General features: G+C 40.1%; 2 protein-coding genes and 1 long non-coding RNA gene across 10 annotated transcripts in view; 1 reads left to right on the forward strand and 2 right to left on the reverse strand.

The window, feature by feature from the left end:
- Positions 1-11,568, forward strand: part of plce1 (phospholipase C, epsilon 1) — an 85,735-nt gene extending 74,167 nt beyond the window's left edge. For all 7 annotated transcript variants that reach the window (XM_054767321.1, XM_054767322.1, XM_054767323.1 and 4 more), the window contains 13 exons: positions 1,089-1,213; positions 1,291-1,408; positions 2,639-2,776; positions 3,175-3,480; positions 3,550-3,713; positions 4,611-4,872; positions 4,956-5,074; positions 5,148-5,276; positions 5,353-5,544; positions 6,844-7,020; positions 7,097-7,309; positions 8,471-8,679; positions 9,432-11,568. In XM_054767321.1, the coding sequence (XP_054623296.1) occupies positions 1,089-1,213; positions 1,291-1,408; positions 2,639-2,776; positions 3,175-3,480; positions 3,550-3,713; positions 4,611-4,872; positions 4,956-5,074; positions 5,148-5,276; positions 5,353-5,544; positions 6,844-7,020; positions 7,097-7,309; positions 8,471-8,638 (2,111 nt within the window). In that variant the 3' untranslated portion in view covers positions 8,639-8,679; positions 9,432-11,568. The remainder of the gene's footprint in view (positions 1-1,088; positions 1,214-1,290; positions 1,409-2,638; positions 2,777-3,174; positions 3,481-3,549; positions 3,714-4,610; positions 4,873-4,955; positions 5,075-5,147; positions 5,277-5,352; positions 5,545-6,843; positions 7,021-7,096; positions 7,310-8,470; positions 8,680-9,431) is intronic.
- On the reverse strand, positions 4,546-8,784 carry LOC129176855 (uncharacterized). 2 transcript variants are annotated; one of them, XR_008569504.1, is made up of 4 exons: positions 6,792-8,784; positions 5,561-5,605; positions 5,329-5,489; positions 4,546-5,114 (listed from the first exon to the last, which is right to left on the reverse strand). It is a non-coding gene; the product is annotated as an uncharacterized LOC129176855 (long non-coding RNA). The 2 variants fall into 2 exon arrangements; XR_008569503.1 differs by having other exon boundaries at positions 4,546-5,157.
- Positions 11,569-12,581: 1,013 nt separating the features above from the next.
- LOC129174162 (protocadherin-15-like) overlaps positions 12,582-15,420 on the reverse strand; it is a 177,590-nt gene continuing 174,751 nt past the window's right edge. The window contains exon 40 of the mRNA XM_054765847.1: positions 12,582-13,718. Within this exon, the coding sequence (XP_054621822.1) occupies positions 13,020-13,718 (699 nt within the window). The 3' untranslated portion in view covers positions 12,582-13,019. The remainder of the gene's footprint in view (positions 13,719-15,420) is intronic.

A 15,420-nucleotide genomic window follows, 5' to 3' on the forward strand; every position in this document is an offset into this window, starting at 1 on the left:
TAGTCTTAATTAATAGTATTTTTTTAAAAATAGGTTTCATTATTTGTTATTGTAACATTTGTATTTAATGTAACAATATGTTTTTAATTGTATTTTATTTCTTAATATTTCATAATATTTATAGTATGGTTTAATTTAATTTGTTTTTTTGTATTTGTTTTTAAAACGTTTGGTTTAGTTTTGGTTTCATTTTAAAAATATTATTTAATTTAGTCTTTTTTTTAGTGTCATTTTTTTTTTATACAAGCGTAAAAAAAAGTCAGTTGTTGACTACGTAATGTAAGATAACATCCGCTCTGTCTTATTAATTATATAAAATGGAAAGGTCATTTGTCTCAAATGTTCTTGTCGCGCAAGTGTAAAAAGACGTTAACACTTGTACAATGCAAAAAATAAAAGATTTGTGCCACTTTAGAAGCATGTATTTCAGTGTTGTGCATCCATACTTGTACAGTTGATGCTGCGATAGCTCTTTAGATGTGTTAATCTGTGTACTGCTTGCCTATTTTCCCTCCATATTGGTGCACCCTCCACAAACACGTGAATGACTCAAAGATAACACTCTGGTTTAGTTTTTTGTGGGTATTTTAAGACTTACTGTACATTGTATGGATGCCGTCTTCTCCTTCCTCCCCTCTGTGCTCTGTTTTTGTCCGTGACCTTGCCTCATTGGGGAAACAAAACAAAACCATCTGGTTTCTCAGGCCCTACACTGCCCCCACACCAAACAACAGATCAGGGAAACTACCCTGCCCCACTCCCAACGCTAAAATGATATCCTGAGCGCCTCAGGCTGCTCTTGGATAAAATTTATCTCCTAATACACGGCTAGACATGGCAAGAATAAGGCACATGCTGTCATGAGGTACATGGTGTACCATAGCTCTGGACGCTGCAGTATTTATGATATTGGGTGCAGCGGCCCTCAGTCTCCTCTTGGATAAAATTAGTTCTACTTCATTACTGGAAATGACGTGTATTTTCATATTTATTCCACCCAAAATGTGCATGTATTGTCACCATGGTGTTGCTGACTAACACTGCAGTCTGTCTGATCAACTTATTTCTTTGAATGCTTGTGTGCACAGATAACCTGTTGGAGGACAGGCCGGAAGGAAAAAACTCCACCGACAAAGAGGAGCAGCCCGCGGAGGAAGCGCCCAAGCTGAAGATAAAGAAGGCCGACAGCAGCACTCAGCAGAGCAAAGGAAAGGTTAGCCGACTCAATGTTGACTTCATGACTTTCGAACGATGAAACATCCCGTTGACTGTGCCATGCTGGTGTTGTAGGTGTTCGACATGGAGCTGGGTGAGGAGTTCTACCTCCCTCACAACAAGAAGGAGAGCCGTCAGATTGCACAGGAGCTGTCTGACCTTGTCATCTACTGCCAGGCTATTAAGTTCCCGGGTTAGCATACTTTTTTTTGTGTATGAACCCCCTTGGGAAAGAACTAAAGTTTTGCAGAATCTCCCATTTTTTTACACTTGTACTGGAAATCTTATTAATCAGTTCCAGCTTCAAACTTTGTGCATGGTAGAACCTTTACAGGCAGTGTTTTAAGTCACATTCTTCACTGTCATAAAGGTGTAAAAATAAGTTAAACAGAAGGAGATAAATAAATATCAAAAACACACAATTAAACATACATTTTTGGTGTACATTCGGGGTTTTGTTCTTCCACTGAGGTTTTTTCGATTTGCATGACAGGGAGTGGAGTAACTTACTTTTACACTTGTATAACTTAAGAACATTAAAATGGTCAAATAAATTCCATAAAAATGTAATGCATTTCTCTGAATATCGTGGTTCGATTATCGCCTCCTCGCTATATTCGCTATATTTTTTCAGAGATTAGTGAATAAATTATCGCTGTTTTCGTGGTAGACTGTGGTCTATTATTAGCCAAAAGATATTGAACTACAAGTGATATGTAGTATTCTGGTCACTAGGCGGCAGTAACGACACAAAACATTGAAACATTACCTGACATTACATTACCTTAACACCGCATGAAATCGTGAAATCAGCCACGGCATGTCCGACATTATAGTTAAAAAAAAATAATAATAAATTCTCCCATTCTGTGTGGAAGTGGTAAGTTTTTGGCTTCTTAAGTTTAGAAGAAATAAATTGGAGGCTAACTGGTTAGTTCACTAGCTAGCAAGCTGGCGGTTGTCTCAAGTCCCTGCAGCAAAAGAGTTGCACAGTGTGACGTAAACAATAAATAGGAGTGTAAAGGTGACTATAGGCATGTTATTTAATGTCTGCACAGCTCTAGTATGTTAAACAATGTTAAAAATGTTAGAAAGTCATAAACAGATTTTCTATGCTCTAACTACAAATATATTAAATTTAACATTGAATCCTATATCGACTGTAAAACAAATGACAACAACAGTATACAATTAGTGCATGTACTTAGGTGGGGAGTCTTCACATTTGTGTCTCAAATGTTTACTTGCTATCACACAAGTGTAAACTGTATGTCATTAGTACAACAATTATATCCTAAGATTGCAGGGATTGATCCTAAGCGATGTACTGTCCCTTTAAGAACCAAAATGCCCCCCTGATGTTCATGACTTTAAGTCAGTAATATCTGAATGAGTTCTGTTGCTTTGTGTGAACCCACCCCAGGCTTGTCCACACTGTCTCCAGCCGGCTCCGGCAGAGGGAAGGACCGCGGCAAGTCCAGGAAGTCCATATTTGGCACAGCCCCCGCTCGCTGCGCCACAACAGGGGAGGTCTCCACGCAGAACCGCACCCCTGGGAGAGGTACATCGTTATTTTAAGGCCCATGATAGCTTAATTTATACACCCCTTCATCTTAGCGAATACATTTGGCACAGTTGTGTCCCCAGTGTGTTCCCAGTGTACATAGGACTTCTGTCAAGGCATGCATTGATGAGTTTAGTGTGGAAGAACATGAAGAACCTTTTTTAAATCATGTGAAAAATCTTCTCAGGAGAGTCTACATTCTACAAAATGTAAACAAAACAAAAAAAAAGTACAGTCAAAAGGTTGGACACACTTGCTCGTGCTTTTGAATGAGAAGATGTCTCCTAACGTTTGCCTGGTACTGTAAATCTAATTAATCTGTGCCAGGGCATTAACGTTGAACCAATTATTTCACTTCCTGTCCCCATACTTTTTGTTCACATGATGTGTTGAAGGTGGCGGCGAGCGTCTGAGCTGGGAGGAGCATCATCAGCAGACATCAGCGACGGCAGGGGCGCTCAACCCGCCGACATCCCTTAGTGCCATCATCCGCACGCCAAAGTGCTACCACATCTCGTCAGTGAACGAGAATGCGGCCAAGCGTCTGTGCCGACGCTACTCGCTGAAGCTCATTCAGCACACGGCCAGCCAGCTGCTTAGGACGTACCCGGCCGCCACCCGCATCGACTCCACCAACCCCAACCCGCTCCTCTTCTGGCTGCACGGCATCCAGCTGGTGGCGCTCAACTACCAGACGGATGGTGAGGACAATGTCAACGCTATTAGTACTACCTAATTATTACATTATGATGATGTGGTCTTCTCTGCAGACCTGTCCATGCACTTGAACGCAGCACTGTTTGAGGACAATGGCGGCTGCGGTTATGTCCTCAAGCCAGCCGTGCTGTGGGACCGCAGCTGTCCTCTCTACCAGCAGTTCTGTCCCACGGAGAGAGATGCGGACAGAAGCAGCCCAGCCGTTTATTCCCTCACTGTGAGTATAACATCTTTATTACTCTTATTAGTTTGCTTAACTTCATTTTTTGACGGCCATGACAGTAAACAGCACCACACGGACTGAAACCAGACAACCTCGTAAAGTCTTTAACTACTGCAATCTGTCTGTCAACAATTTTCAATTCCAATGTAAGAAATATCTACAATGTAGATAATACACATACAGTAGTTTATAAATATAAAGTATATTCATAAATAATGCAATAATAGTTTTATCAATGCATGTGAACACATGATCAGTAATAAATATGTAATTAACGTAAATAAAATCTACAATTTTAATACAAAAGAATGAAGTAAATAAATAGCATCAAAAACATTTACAAATGTAAGTTAAAAATATATATCTATATATAAAGATACGGTGGCCTAGTGGTTAGCATGTAGGCCACACAGTAAGGAGGTCTGGAAGGTCTGTGTGGAGTTTGCATGTTCTCCCCATGTGTGCGTGTGTTTTTTTTCCCCCCAAAACATGCATGTTAGGTTAATTGGCGACTCTAAATTGTCCATAGGTATGAATGTGAGTGTGAATGCTTGTTTGTCTATATGTGCCCTGTGATCGGCTGGCGACCAGTCCAGGGTGCACCCCGAAGTCAGCTGGGATAGGCTCCAGCAAACCCCTCGCGATGCTAATGAGGAGAAGCGGCATAGAAAATAGATGGATGGATAGAATGATTTATAGTTTACAAAACCAGAATTTGGCTAATAATTGCAATAACTTAAGTTAAAAAAAGTAATAATGAAGCATAACATTTATGAAATGAAAACAATTAGAAATGCAGAGCTAAAGAAATGTTTAATGTGTTTGTTGCGTTCTTTATCAGCGTGTTACACTTCTCATATCATCACTTATTTATCATGGATTTGTCCTCAGATCGTGTCGGGTCAGAACGTGTGTCCCGCCAACGGCTCGGGAAGTCCCTGCGTGGAAGTGGATGTGCTGGGCATGCCAGGCGACAGCTGCCATTTCCGCACCAAGCCCATCCATCGCAACACGCTGAACCCCATGTGGAGCGAGCGCTTCCACTTCAGTGTTCACTTCGAGGAGCTGTGCTTCCTGCGCTTCGCCGTGGTGGAGAATAACAGTTCGCAGACCACTGCTCAAAGGACTCTGCCCCTTCGAGCCCTCAAGCCTGGTATGACGTGCATTTCAGTGGCTCCAGGAGTGAGTCTTTTTGGGCTAGCAGATCTAATCACGTCTGTGTGTGTTTTCTTGCAGGTTACAGACACGTACAGTTAAGGACGCAGCATAACGAGTCCATGGAAGTGTCCAGCTTGTTCATCTACAGCAGAAGAATAGAAGAAAGCCCAGCAGGGGGCGCCACTCCTTCATCCCAGGTCAGATTGCCATCCATCCGTCTTTATAATCATGAAGAAACTATAAGTAAAATTCCACCTGTTGTCAACATAGTTGTTCAGCCCTGAGGAGAAGCATGCAAGCCAACATCACAAAGTAACAGTGCACAGAGCTCCTGGACCAGAACCTTTCACCGTCTTTTCCATCGCAGAGCAAACCACCGCCAAACAACTACTAGATGCAGTCAGTAGCCATAAATAACAAACATATTTTATTTAATGAAGTCCATACTGACATAGCTCTTGTTTCCTCCTGTCAGATTGTACCAACAAAGGGGAACCAGTACTTCTTGTGCGAGGAGAAACTTCCCTTGGCCAAGGAGCGCGGAGACTCCAAGCGATCTTCTCAGCGCCGCTCCCTAGCAGCTGAGGAGGCGTTGATTAAAGTGGTCTCCAGCTGGGACACGGAAGAAGGATACGTGGGGAAGATTTGTCTCCAAACCAGAGAAGAGGTAATGTGTCACGTACCTGGAGTTTGGCTCCCTCTTGTGGTTGGATCTATGGATACATCACCTAATATAACAAAAAATATAGTGTTCCCTTGTTTATCGAGGTTAATTGGTTCCAGACTCCACCATGAAAAGTGAACTTCCGCAAAGTAGGATATTAATAAATGGAATAAGGACATAGAAGCCAAAAACTTTGCACTTCCACACAGAATGTGAGGAGAACCTTTTTTTGGCCCATCTGCTTGGCTTTGGCTCAGTAGCCAGTCTCCATTCAGTTGTAATCTAATGTCATGTTACATAACACATAATATTACTGAAGCCAAGTGACCAGAATACTACATATGACTTGTCTTTCAATATTTTTGGACTAATAATACGCCACAGTCAACCACGGAACAGCGATCATTTATTCATTAATTTAAAAAAAGTGATATAGTAAGTAAGTAATATTTGAACCGCGATATAGCGAGGGACGACTGTATTTATACTGTATATAGTTAATGTATTACATGATATATCTAAAGCTTTTTTATGGCTCTATTATTATGTCACATATACATTGCATATGCATGTACTGTATGTAGCATTCAACTTTTTAATTTATTACATTTACTTATTTTTATAACTAAGATTATACATTTATGAATTCACATTTATTTATTATTATTTTTTCACAGTTCACGTTTGTGTTTTTAAATGTAATTACATTTGTATCATTTTTAAGATATGCAAATGTATATTCCTTTTTTAAATATGTTTATATACTAATATATTAATAGTGTATTATTATCATCATCTAACAAAAAAAGCATGTTTTTATACAAATTGAATAGGATTTGAAAATGATGCACAATTGTGACGTTGCAATTGTGCATTTTCTATGTTATATATATACTGTATTGTCTTTACAGACTATGTATCTTTATTTTTGTTTTATGATTATTTTAGTTTAATGATAATGTTTGTGTGTGTGTGTGTGTGTATATATATTAAAAATATTCAGTACTATTCAAAAGTTTGTAGACGCTTCCTCATTCACTAGAATAAGAAAATATGTCCAGACTTTTGAGTGGCACTGTATACTGTTAATAGAAATATACCGTATGTATACAAAATGAATTGCATTTGAAACTGACACACAATTGTGACTTTATTTGAAGTCCCCCCCCCCCCCCCCCCCCACACACACACACACACACACCCCCAAATGTAAGCTTATTTTGAATGTAATGTAGAGTGTGCAGGTGTACCTAATAAAGCATCCAGTAAGTGAGTTCAAAGGCAGAGTCTCTGTGCTTGCAGAATTTAAATGAGAAGAACACAGTGGCGGAGGGTGAGGAGGAGGTGGCAGTTGTCGATGGAGGAGGAGGTGTAGAGGAGGACATGTTCTTGGTCCAGGTTCATGAAGTATCTCCGGAGCAGCCTCACACGGTCATCAAGGCTCCTCGCTACAGCTCAGCACAGGACATCATACAACAGGTTAGAAGACACGTTGAAATGTTCTGCAATGTTCTGGAATGTTCTAAACGTGCCCTCCCTCTCCTCTCCTCTCCAGACTCTATCCAAGGCGAAGTACTCCTACAGCATCCTGTCCAACCCCAACTCCAGCGACTACGTACTCATAGAGGAAGTGACCAAGGACGTCCCTTCCAAAAAGTCGTCCGCCGCCAAGTCCGTGCAGCGTGTCCTTCTGGATCACGAGTGTGTTTACCACGTTCAGAGTCGCTGGAGGGGGGCGGGAAAGTTCATTCTCAAATTGAAGGAGCAGGTAGCGTGGCTTCATTAGTACTCTTAATAACATGTACTAACAGTACTACTAACTTACTGGTCTTTTGTTTTTTTACCATTTTCTATGTCATCTGGCCATTGACAATGGGTCAATGTCTGCTTCGCTGATAAATAAAGTTGTCATATATATTTTTTAAGCCCGCTCCGTGTATAGTTGTTTTTTTTTAAGACAGGAAGTCTTTGGACCAATCAGTTTGCAGATTTCAATTTCCCAGTAATTTAATAACTGAAAACATCATTAAGTGTCCTCACTCCCACTATCCATCCATCCATCCGTCCGTCCGTCCATCCATCCATCCATCCGTCCGTCCATCCATCCATCCATCCATCCATCCATCCATCCGTCCGTCCATCCATCCATCCATTTCCAATACAGCTTAGGGTTACAGTGGAGCTGGAGCCTATCACTCCCACTATTGAGCCTTTCTTCATCAATATGAAATAATTTGTATTTTATTCCTTTTTTTTATATCATTTATATTTTACTTATTTACTTCTTTATTTATTAATTACATTTATTGTAATTTATTTCTTTTTTTAATTAATGTTATGTCAACTTTTGTTATTTTTTTTTACTTATTACTTGCATCTGTTACTTTTTTATTTTTATTGTACTTGTTTTCAATTGGTTTTTATTTTATCCAAATTTTTTTTCTGTACTGCTTGTCCTCATTTGGGTCACAGATTATTTTTGCTTTAGATTACTACTTGAGATTATTTTGTACATATTTGTTGTTACTATTCTTTTGTTATTTTACCTGTAGTTATTTAATTTATCTATAGTTCCATGTTATTTTGTTGTACCCATCCATCCATCCATCTTCTATGCCACTTATCCTCACCAGGGTCGCGGGTATGCTGGAGCCTATATATTGTTACCTTACTGTAACCTTGGGTTGTTTTGTTTTCTTGGTTTAAACATGTGGTTTTCTACACAGGCGATGCTATAGCAACTATCATACATAAATGAAACAAACATAAGGTGAAACATAGAGTCCCAGTCAAAAGTCTTGACACACTGCCATTCAATAGCATGAGAAAGTGTCTTCACACTTTTGACTGGTACGTACATGGACGACTCCCACCTGTATTAGTTTAAAAAAAAAGACATAATGATGCCACTGTACCGTCATGGCTGCAGGTGGTGCGCGAGGACAAGAAGAAGATGATGTCTTTCGCCAGCGAGCTGAAGAAGCTGACCAGCCGCAGTCGTAGCATGACGACGGGCGTGGGCATGGTGGACGGCGCTGCCCAGAGTAAGGAGGAGAGAGCTGCATGCTGCCTGGCTCTCACTGAACTTCACGAGTGAGCCTCAGTGGTGTCTCTGCATGACAAGAGAGTGCAACGCAGGTTTGTTTTCATGGCCTTTAACAAATAATACAAATAACAACGTGCTAGTGACGTGACGTAGCGAAACACAGGCATGGAGTGTGGTCTAAAAAGAATGCATGGCGGTGTTTCGATGCTAACCAACATCGATAACATAACATGTACTTCCCAACGAGATACAATACAAAAGAATAGCAGCTATACATTTAACAATACCTTGATTGTTGTGGTTGTAGTTTGCAGTGGTCCACATTTTGAAAAAGGTAACTAAAGTTCTGAAAAACCAACTAATGGAGACTTTTAAAAACTTTTACCATTTGGGGGTTGAAACGTTGTTTTGTTGTTGTTGTTTTTTTAAAATAATAACAGAGTTGTCCATCGTTTTTAAAAGTAGCTAAATTTGGATATATTTTTTTCAAAATATACCTAAAATGTAAAATTATATAAACGTTTATATTTACAATTAGATAACATTTTTCAATGATACACATTTGTATGTAGTTTTTTTGCATTTTTAAATGAAATTAAATGATATATATATATATATTTTTGCAATGTACTATCGCCAAAAAAACGACTTAGTCATATAGACACATAGACTTCCAGTCGCATTGCTGTGAGGTGTCTCTATCAGTTTGTCCCTCTTATGTCGCTAAATATAAAATAAATACGAGAAAGCAGTGCAAACTCCAATCACTATCATAAACATTGTTAAATGAAAGTATTATGGTCTTTCTAGAGTACATGCTGAGCAGCAGTTGTGATGTGTTCAGGGTACCTGTCGGCTGCCACAGGGTTGAAGGCGTGGATGGCAGAGGGCAAAGTGGGGGCGGGACGTCTCCTGCACGTCTCCTCTTCCTCCGCTAGAGGGCAGCATCGACCTAACATCCCCGCGACCCCAGTCAGCCCTCTGACTTGGAAGTTTCACCTCCTCAGGAACTGGAAGATCCACAAATGACGAGAGTGGAGTTTGTCGTTGCTGTCGTTACACCTCTCTGGATGGGTTCCTTCCCCTTTCTTGATTGGCCACCCTTGTGGCGGCTGAGCTGGCGTGTGTAGCTCCGCCCCGGTCCAAGATGTAGATAAGAGACATGCGACAATAGAGCCGTTGATACAGGGCGGTGCACGCGTGGAGGGACGGATGAAGGCAAGAGAGACAAGCTGGCTTGTTGACTTCCTGTCTTGTGTGAGGAACATTTAGGGCGGCAAAGGGATAATGTTTGAAAAGAAAAAGCACATTGTGGCATGTAAACATAACACAATTTGTATGCCCTAAAATGTCGCTTTTCCTTGAGCTGTCACTCTAGTAGACTAGCTGAGTAATAGAAATATAGCTGATAATAATAAGAAGAAAAAGAAATATGTCTAAATGTTCATTTTAAGGCTAAATTCCTTGCGAGAAATGCAGCCTGACGCTCTTCAAACTGCATTTTGCACATTTCTTTGTATTTTTATCATGTTTTTTTTCTTGTCTTTCCTTTGAAGAGGCTTGAATGTCATTGGATGATCAAAACATATTATATTTCCGCAAACCGCACAAGATTATTATTAGGTTATTTCTGATTTTTTCCTTAGCTTAAATAAAGATTTAGAGTGCATGAGAAAGTTGAAAGGAAAACTTAGCTCTTTTTGACACCATGGTATTGGTATACACTATGGTTGTTAAGTGTACGGCACAACACAGCAGCAACAGAACCAATGTTATAATAGTTGCTCAGCCAGCATTCATGCCACTGATGACTAAACAAAGCGGCGAGTGTAACAGTTTCACACCAACAGCTGAGGAGCAACATTTTAAAGTGCATGCAGAGGCAGCTACTCCCATCTTGCGGAGTTAATCAAATTTTAAAAAGTACATCAGGAGGTTGCCTCAAGCTACAGCTGTGAAAGCCACTGTTATTACGCCGCTCTGCAGTTAATCGGAGCATTTACTTCATTTGAAAAAAAAAAGATCATTCTATTTATTTCTTTAGACTTCAGCCCACCTGATTCCAAAAGTGAAATTCGTAGAAAATTCCTAAAAGAATTGATTGGATTTGAATGGAGTTGTAGCTGCTTTAGACGGCCGTGTACTGATTATGATGAGCTTCTTAATTATTAGACTTTCACGATGTGTTGCATTTGAACATTTTACAGATTTCCAAGTTTATTGATAATACTTTTGACATTTATAAGCAGGATGGTGCACTACAGTATATCATGAACACTAAATATGAACCTTATGGATGAAGTTTGACATTAGCTCACATTCCGTTTTCCAACAGGAGGTGCATTCAGATAAGCTTTAATGAGAGATGAACTGTTCTTTTGCGCAAATAGGTTTTGTTTTCAAGGCTACAAGTAGACAACGAAGCTTTAATTCATGTTAAAATGACCTTATTGCTGTCGTTGTTGTCATCCGAGGGTCAGAATTGGAGCATTCAATCAGATTAAACGCACAAAATGTAATGTCAAAGGTAACTACTACGTATTACTAGTAATACAATGAGGACATTGAATTGACAGGAAGGGATTAGCTCTTAATTGTGGTGATATTTTCCCTTGAACGTGTTGTGATCTTAAAATGCTGAAGGTGCATTTGGATGTTATTTATTGGAACGTTTAAAGCCCCGGTTGGCGTCTTAACTGTTCTATATTTTATTTCTTGTTTTTAATTTATTTCAGTATATGGCTGTAATACTGTATATGTGTTGACAAAGGAGATTATTTACTTTCAGAGGAAATATGAATTCTTGTGTAAAACCATGCCTGTTATTAGTTATCACTTTAAAAATTCCCAGACTATTTGAAACATTCATTATTATATCCACTGACACTTTTGTTTGCGCTGTCTTATTACTTGAATTTTTCAGCAGGCGGCGAATAATTGTGGATGTGTTGCATAGTGGAATAAAAACACTAAATATGCATTATGAATTGTGTCTGTGTGTTTATATTTAAGCGGTGCACTTACCTTTAAATCAAGGCGTGTTGCTTGCAAGGCACTGGTGGTCTACTACATGTACTTGTTGACATGGCGATCACCAAAGGACAAAACGTCATTAAAATTGGTAAAATATTTTTTTTTCAAAATTCAACATTTAACTTCGCTAATCTAATTAGTAGTAGAACAATAAAATCCTACATTAATTAATTTATATATTTAGATACAACTAATAACACATATATAATTACAAATAAATTATAATTCATAACTTACTGTAATGTAGTTATGTATTTTGGTGTAAAGAAATATGTAATTAAAAAAATCCTTAAAAATAAATCTTACATATTTACATCTAATAATAATAATTGCTGAAAAATATATACATTCATAAAAAAAATAAATATCAATATTATAAATACATACCGGTACTTATTTTATTTTGTGATTCCTAAATATCCAATATATATATATATATATATATATAAAGCCTAAATTCCTAAATTCATTCCTAAATGTCTATAATTAGACGAAAATATTAATACATGTACAAAATATATAAACACAGTATAAATAATTGTAGATTCACAGAAGTACAGATGACGTCTCAAGAAGCCTTTTCCTCGATGTAGATTATTATTATAGAACATATAAATTACCTTATCTTTATTCCTTCTTATTTTATACATTACAGTACATACTGTATATGTATGTGTGTATATACTGTATATACGTATATATATACTGTATATATCCATCCATCCTTTTTCCATGCCGCTCATCCTCATCACGGGGGTATGCTGGAGCCTATCCCAGCTGACTTCAGGCAAGCCAGCCAAACACAGGGCTCATGCTCACATTCATTCCTATGGACAGTTAACCATAACCTTTGAACCCAGGTCTACCCGACTGTATGCCCAACATGCTAACCACTCGGCCACCGTGCGGCTATATTTGATTATATATATGATGATATATATACTGTATATATATACTGTATGTTGATGATTAAAATAATAATATCTAGTTAGCTTCAGCGCCAGACGAGTTACGTTTCTATGTTAAGCTCACTTACCATAGAAATATGAAACAAGTGTTGTCTTACTTTTGGAGAGTCGTAAGAGAAGAGGACAACATTTGTGGGTCATAAAGTTATTGGTGGATGAAATATTTAATTTTGGGGTAAAGTTTGCCAGAAACCATTACAAAGACCAAAAGGCAAGTTTGAAATGTTCCAAGACGAGTCGGGCAAATTTGGAGGCGAATAAGTATTCGTAGATGTTCCGATGCAAGGCGACTGGACTTCTTTAGGCTTTGGTGTGTTTTTGCAGACACGCCAGCTGCTTAAAGGGTCAATTTAGTTCATCTGAGAACTGATTGATGACATGCTGATGAGTGCTTTTGTCAAATTGGTACTGGAGCGTTTACAAATGAAGAGTCATAGTTTGGTCATAGGGATGTGGAGGTTGTTCCAGGGTCCCATCCAAAGCTCCTCCTGCTCCTCCTGCGTCCTCTCAATGGGACACTGGGGAAGATCCCTCATGACCAGGCCTTCGTCAGCATCGCTGTTACTGCCGTCCACCCTGGACTCTCTCTCGCCCTCTCCCAGTTCGTCCCTCTCCTCGGTGGTCCCCGTGTGCGGCCCCCCGTCGCTCTCTGAGTTAGCGTCCGGGGGCTGCTCGTGGACGTCCATGTTGACCTCAGAGGACACGTTGGATTGTCGAGTGTCGAAGACGTTGACCGTCTTATGGATGTCAGAGTTATTGAACGAGGGGCTCGGGGGGTTCTTGAAGGTGCGCAGGGTTTTGGTGCCGCCCTCCGGTACAGTTCTAGGGCTGTTTAGGGGTATTTTCTCCTCCAACGTGGCCGCCATTTTGTCCAGTTTTTTAAAGTGCTTAGCCAGCCGTGTGCTGAATACGGGTGACAGGGGCTTGTTGTTTGGGGTGGCGGTTCGCCGAGTGCGGATGATGGAGCCGTTCTGGGCCACGTAGAGGCCGCCATTGACGTTGGTGTGGTTGTTCAGCGTGGAGGTGGTGGCGCGGCCGCGTTGGGTTTCTGGAACGCTGTCGTCGCCGGTGGAGCTGGTCTCGTACTCGCGGTCCAACACCAATTTGATACGACGCTTGCGGCTGCCGGGCTGGAAAATACACAGAGGACAAGTCAAGCCAGCTAGTAGTACTAGCATTCACATCCGAACATAAGACGAACCCAGATTGCATTTGGCACCACCTGTTGGTTTGCATGACCCCAAATTTCAGAGGACACGTCATTTTTATATTGGGAAGAAATACCATCGCTATACGGCAATATATCTCAAATATGCAAAGTGGTCCAACATAGTACGAAGAATACCTAAAACCAAATATACGTGACTGACCCCGGATATAAGACAAAACTTATTTTTTTTTTTTACATTTTTTTCCCAAAAACTGTTAAATTACAATAAAAAAAATGAATCCTTGGATCCCAAATATAAGACAGCATGTCAGTTTTATACTTGTTACAAAGGTCTTGTATGGTGCTTGAATGACTACCATTATTCATAAAATCATTGTCTTTTTATCAATCTATCCTGTTTTTCCTCCTTTACCTACCCTCGGTGTCTCTACTCTGTCCCTGGAGCTTTGCTCAAACTTGGGTTCTACTTGATTTTTCCTTGCCTAACCGGTTAGGAATGGAATATTTTCCACTGTGTTTTAGATGAGTACGGCAACATAGTTGCGCTTATCTGCCTTAGAGACATAACACTTGGAACGAAAGCACCGTGTTGGTTTTTATCTGCACACACACAGTTTCTAGAAATGCCACCCTTTTTATATCCCAACAAGTAAAATCGGGATGTTTACACACATCACCGTCTCTCTGACAGAAGTATTAAAAAAAAGAGGAACACAGTTCCTCTTCAGAGATCGATTGGGTGTTGCTAAAACTTTCTCCAGCGCTCTGATATCAATTGTTTGCATCTACTGCTGTTTTCAATTCAAATGTAAACTGTCCTTGAGACTCCTAGACTCATTTCACAACTGTTAGAATAAAAGAAGTGGACTTGCCCTGTAAAAGAGCCTCTTATTTAACCCTACCTAGCCCCCAACACCAACCTGAAGCCCAGTAACCCTAAGATGAAATTGTTTCACTTACTATTCTTGCATGGCAACTAGTACATTTGACTAGTTTTTACTAGTTCGGAAACTAAGCTTTTTCTTGACCGACCTTTGTTGGAAGTTGTTTGTAGCCCTCCGGAAAGTGGACAACATTGATTTCTTATCATTTGGGTCACCCGCACACATCACACAACACAGGAAACGGGAAAACTAGTCAAGAAGGGAAGAGAGGCTGCTGGAAGAAGAGGTTTGAAAAGATTAGGACCGCCAAAGAAGTTCTGTGAAAGCCTTGTTTCCACCAAGCATCAGTTCCAATGCAATGCAGATCTGGGTTCTTGGTGGAAACGTGGTTTAAGACTGGCAAAGAACCGCAGCACCAAGAGAGACTTCATCAAGTAACAGCACACCCAAAGTCTTACTTAGGGGCAAAGGACTACATCTCCAAGGGGAAGGTGGTGGATGCGTGCTGAGGCCTCATCTGCAGTTCAAACGTCTTCCTCCTCCTGTTCAGTCACGTGACCGGTATCCTCGTCAGTGTCCTCCAAAATGGGGGACAGGTCGTCAGTCTGCGGTGGTGAGCCCTCGTTTTTGTCGTGATATGTTTTTGTCTTAGAAACTTTGCCTTTTCCACGTCTCTTGGGAGCCTGTCTACTTCTTTTCCCATCATCATCGCTCTCTGATCCAGACTCCCTCCTGGAACTGGACCCGTCAGGGCTCATAGCAGCTGACGGGCTTTCC

This window comes from Dunckerocampus dactyliophorus, chromosome 2 (genome assembly GCF_027744805.1).
Source record: "Dunckerocampus dactyliophorus isolate RoL2022-P2 chromosome 2, RoL_Ddac_1.1, whole genome shotgun sequence".
Taxonomy (NCBI): Eukaryota; Metazoa; Chordata; class Actinopteri; order Syngnathiformes; family Syngnathidae; genus Dunckerocampus; species Dunckerocampus dactyliophorus.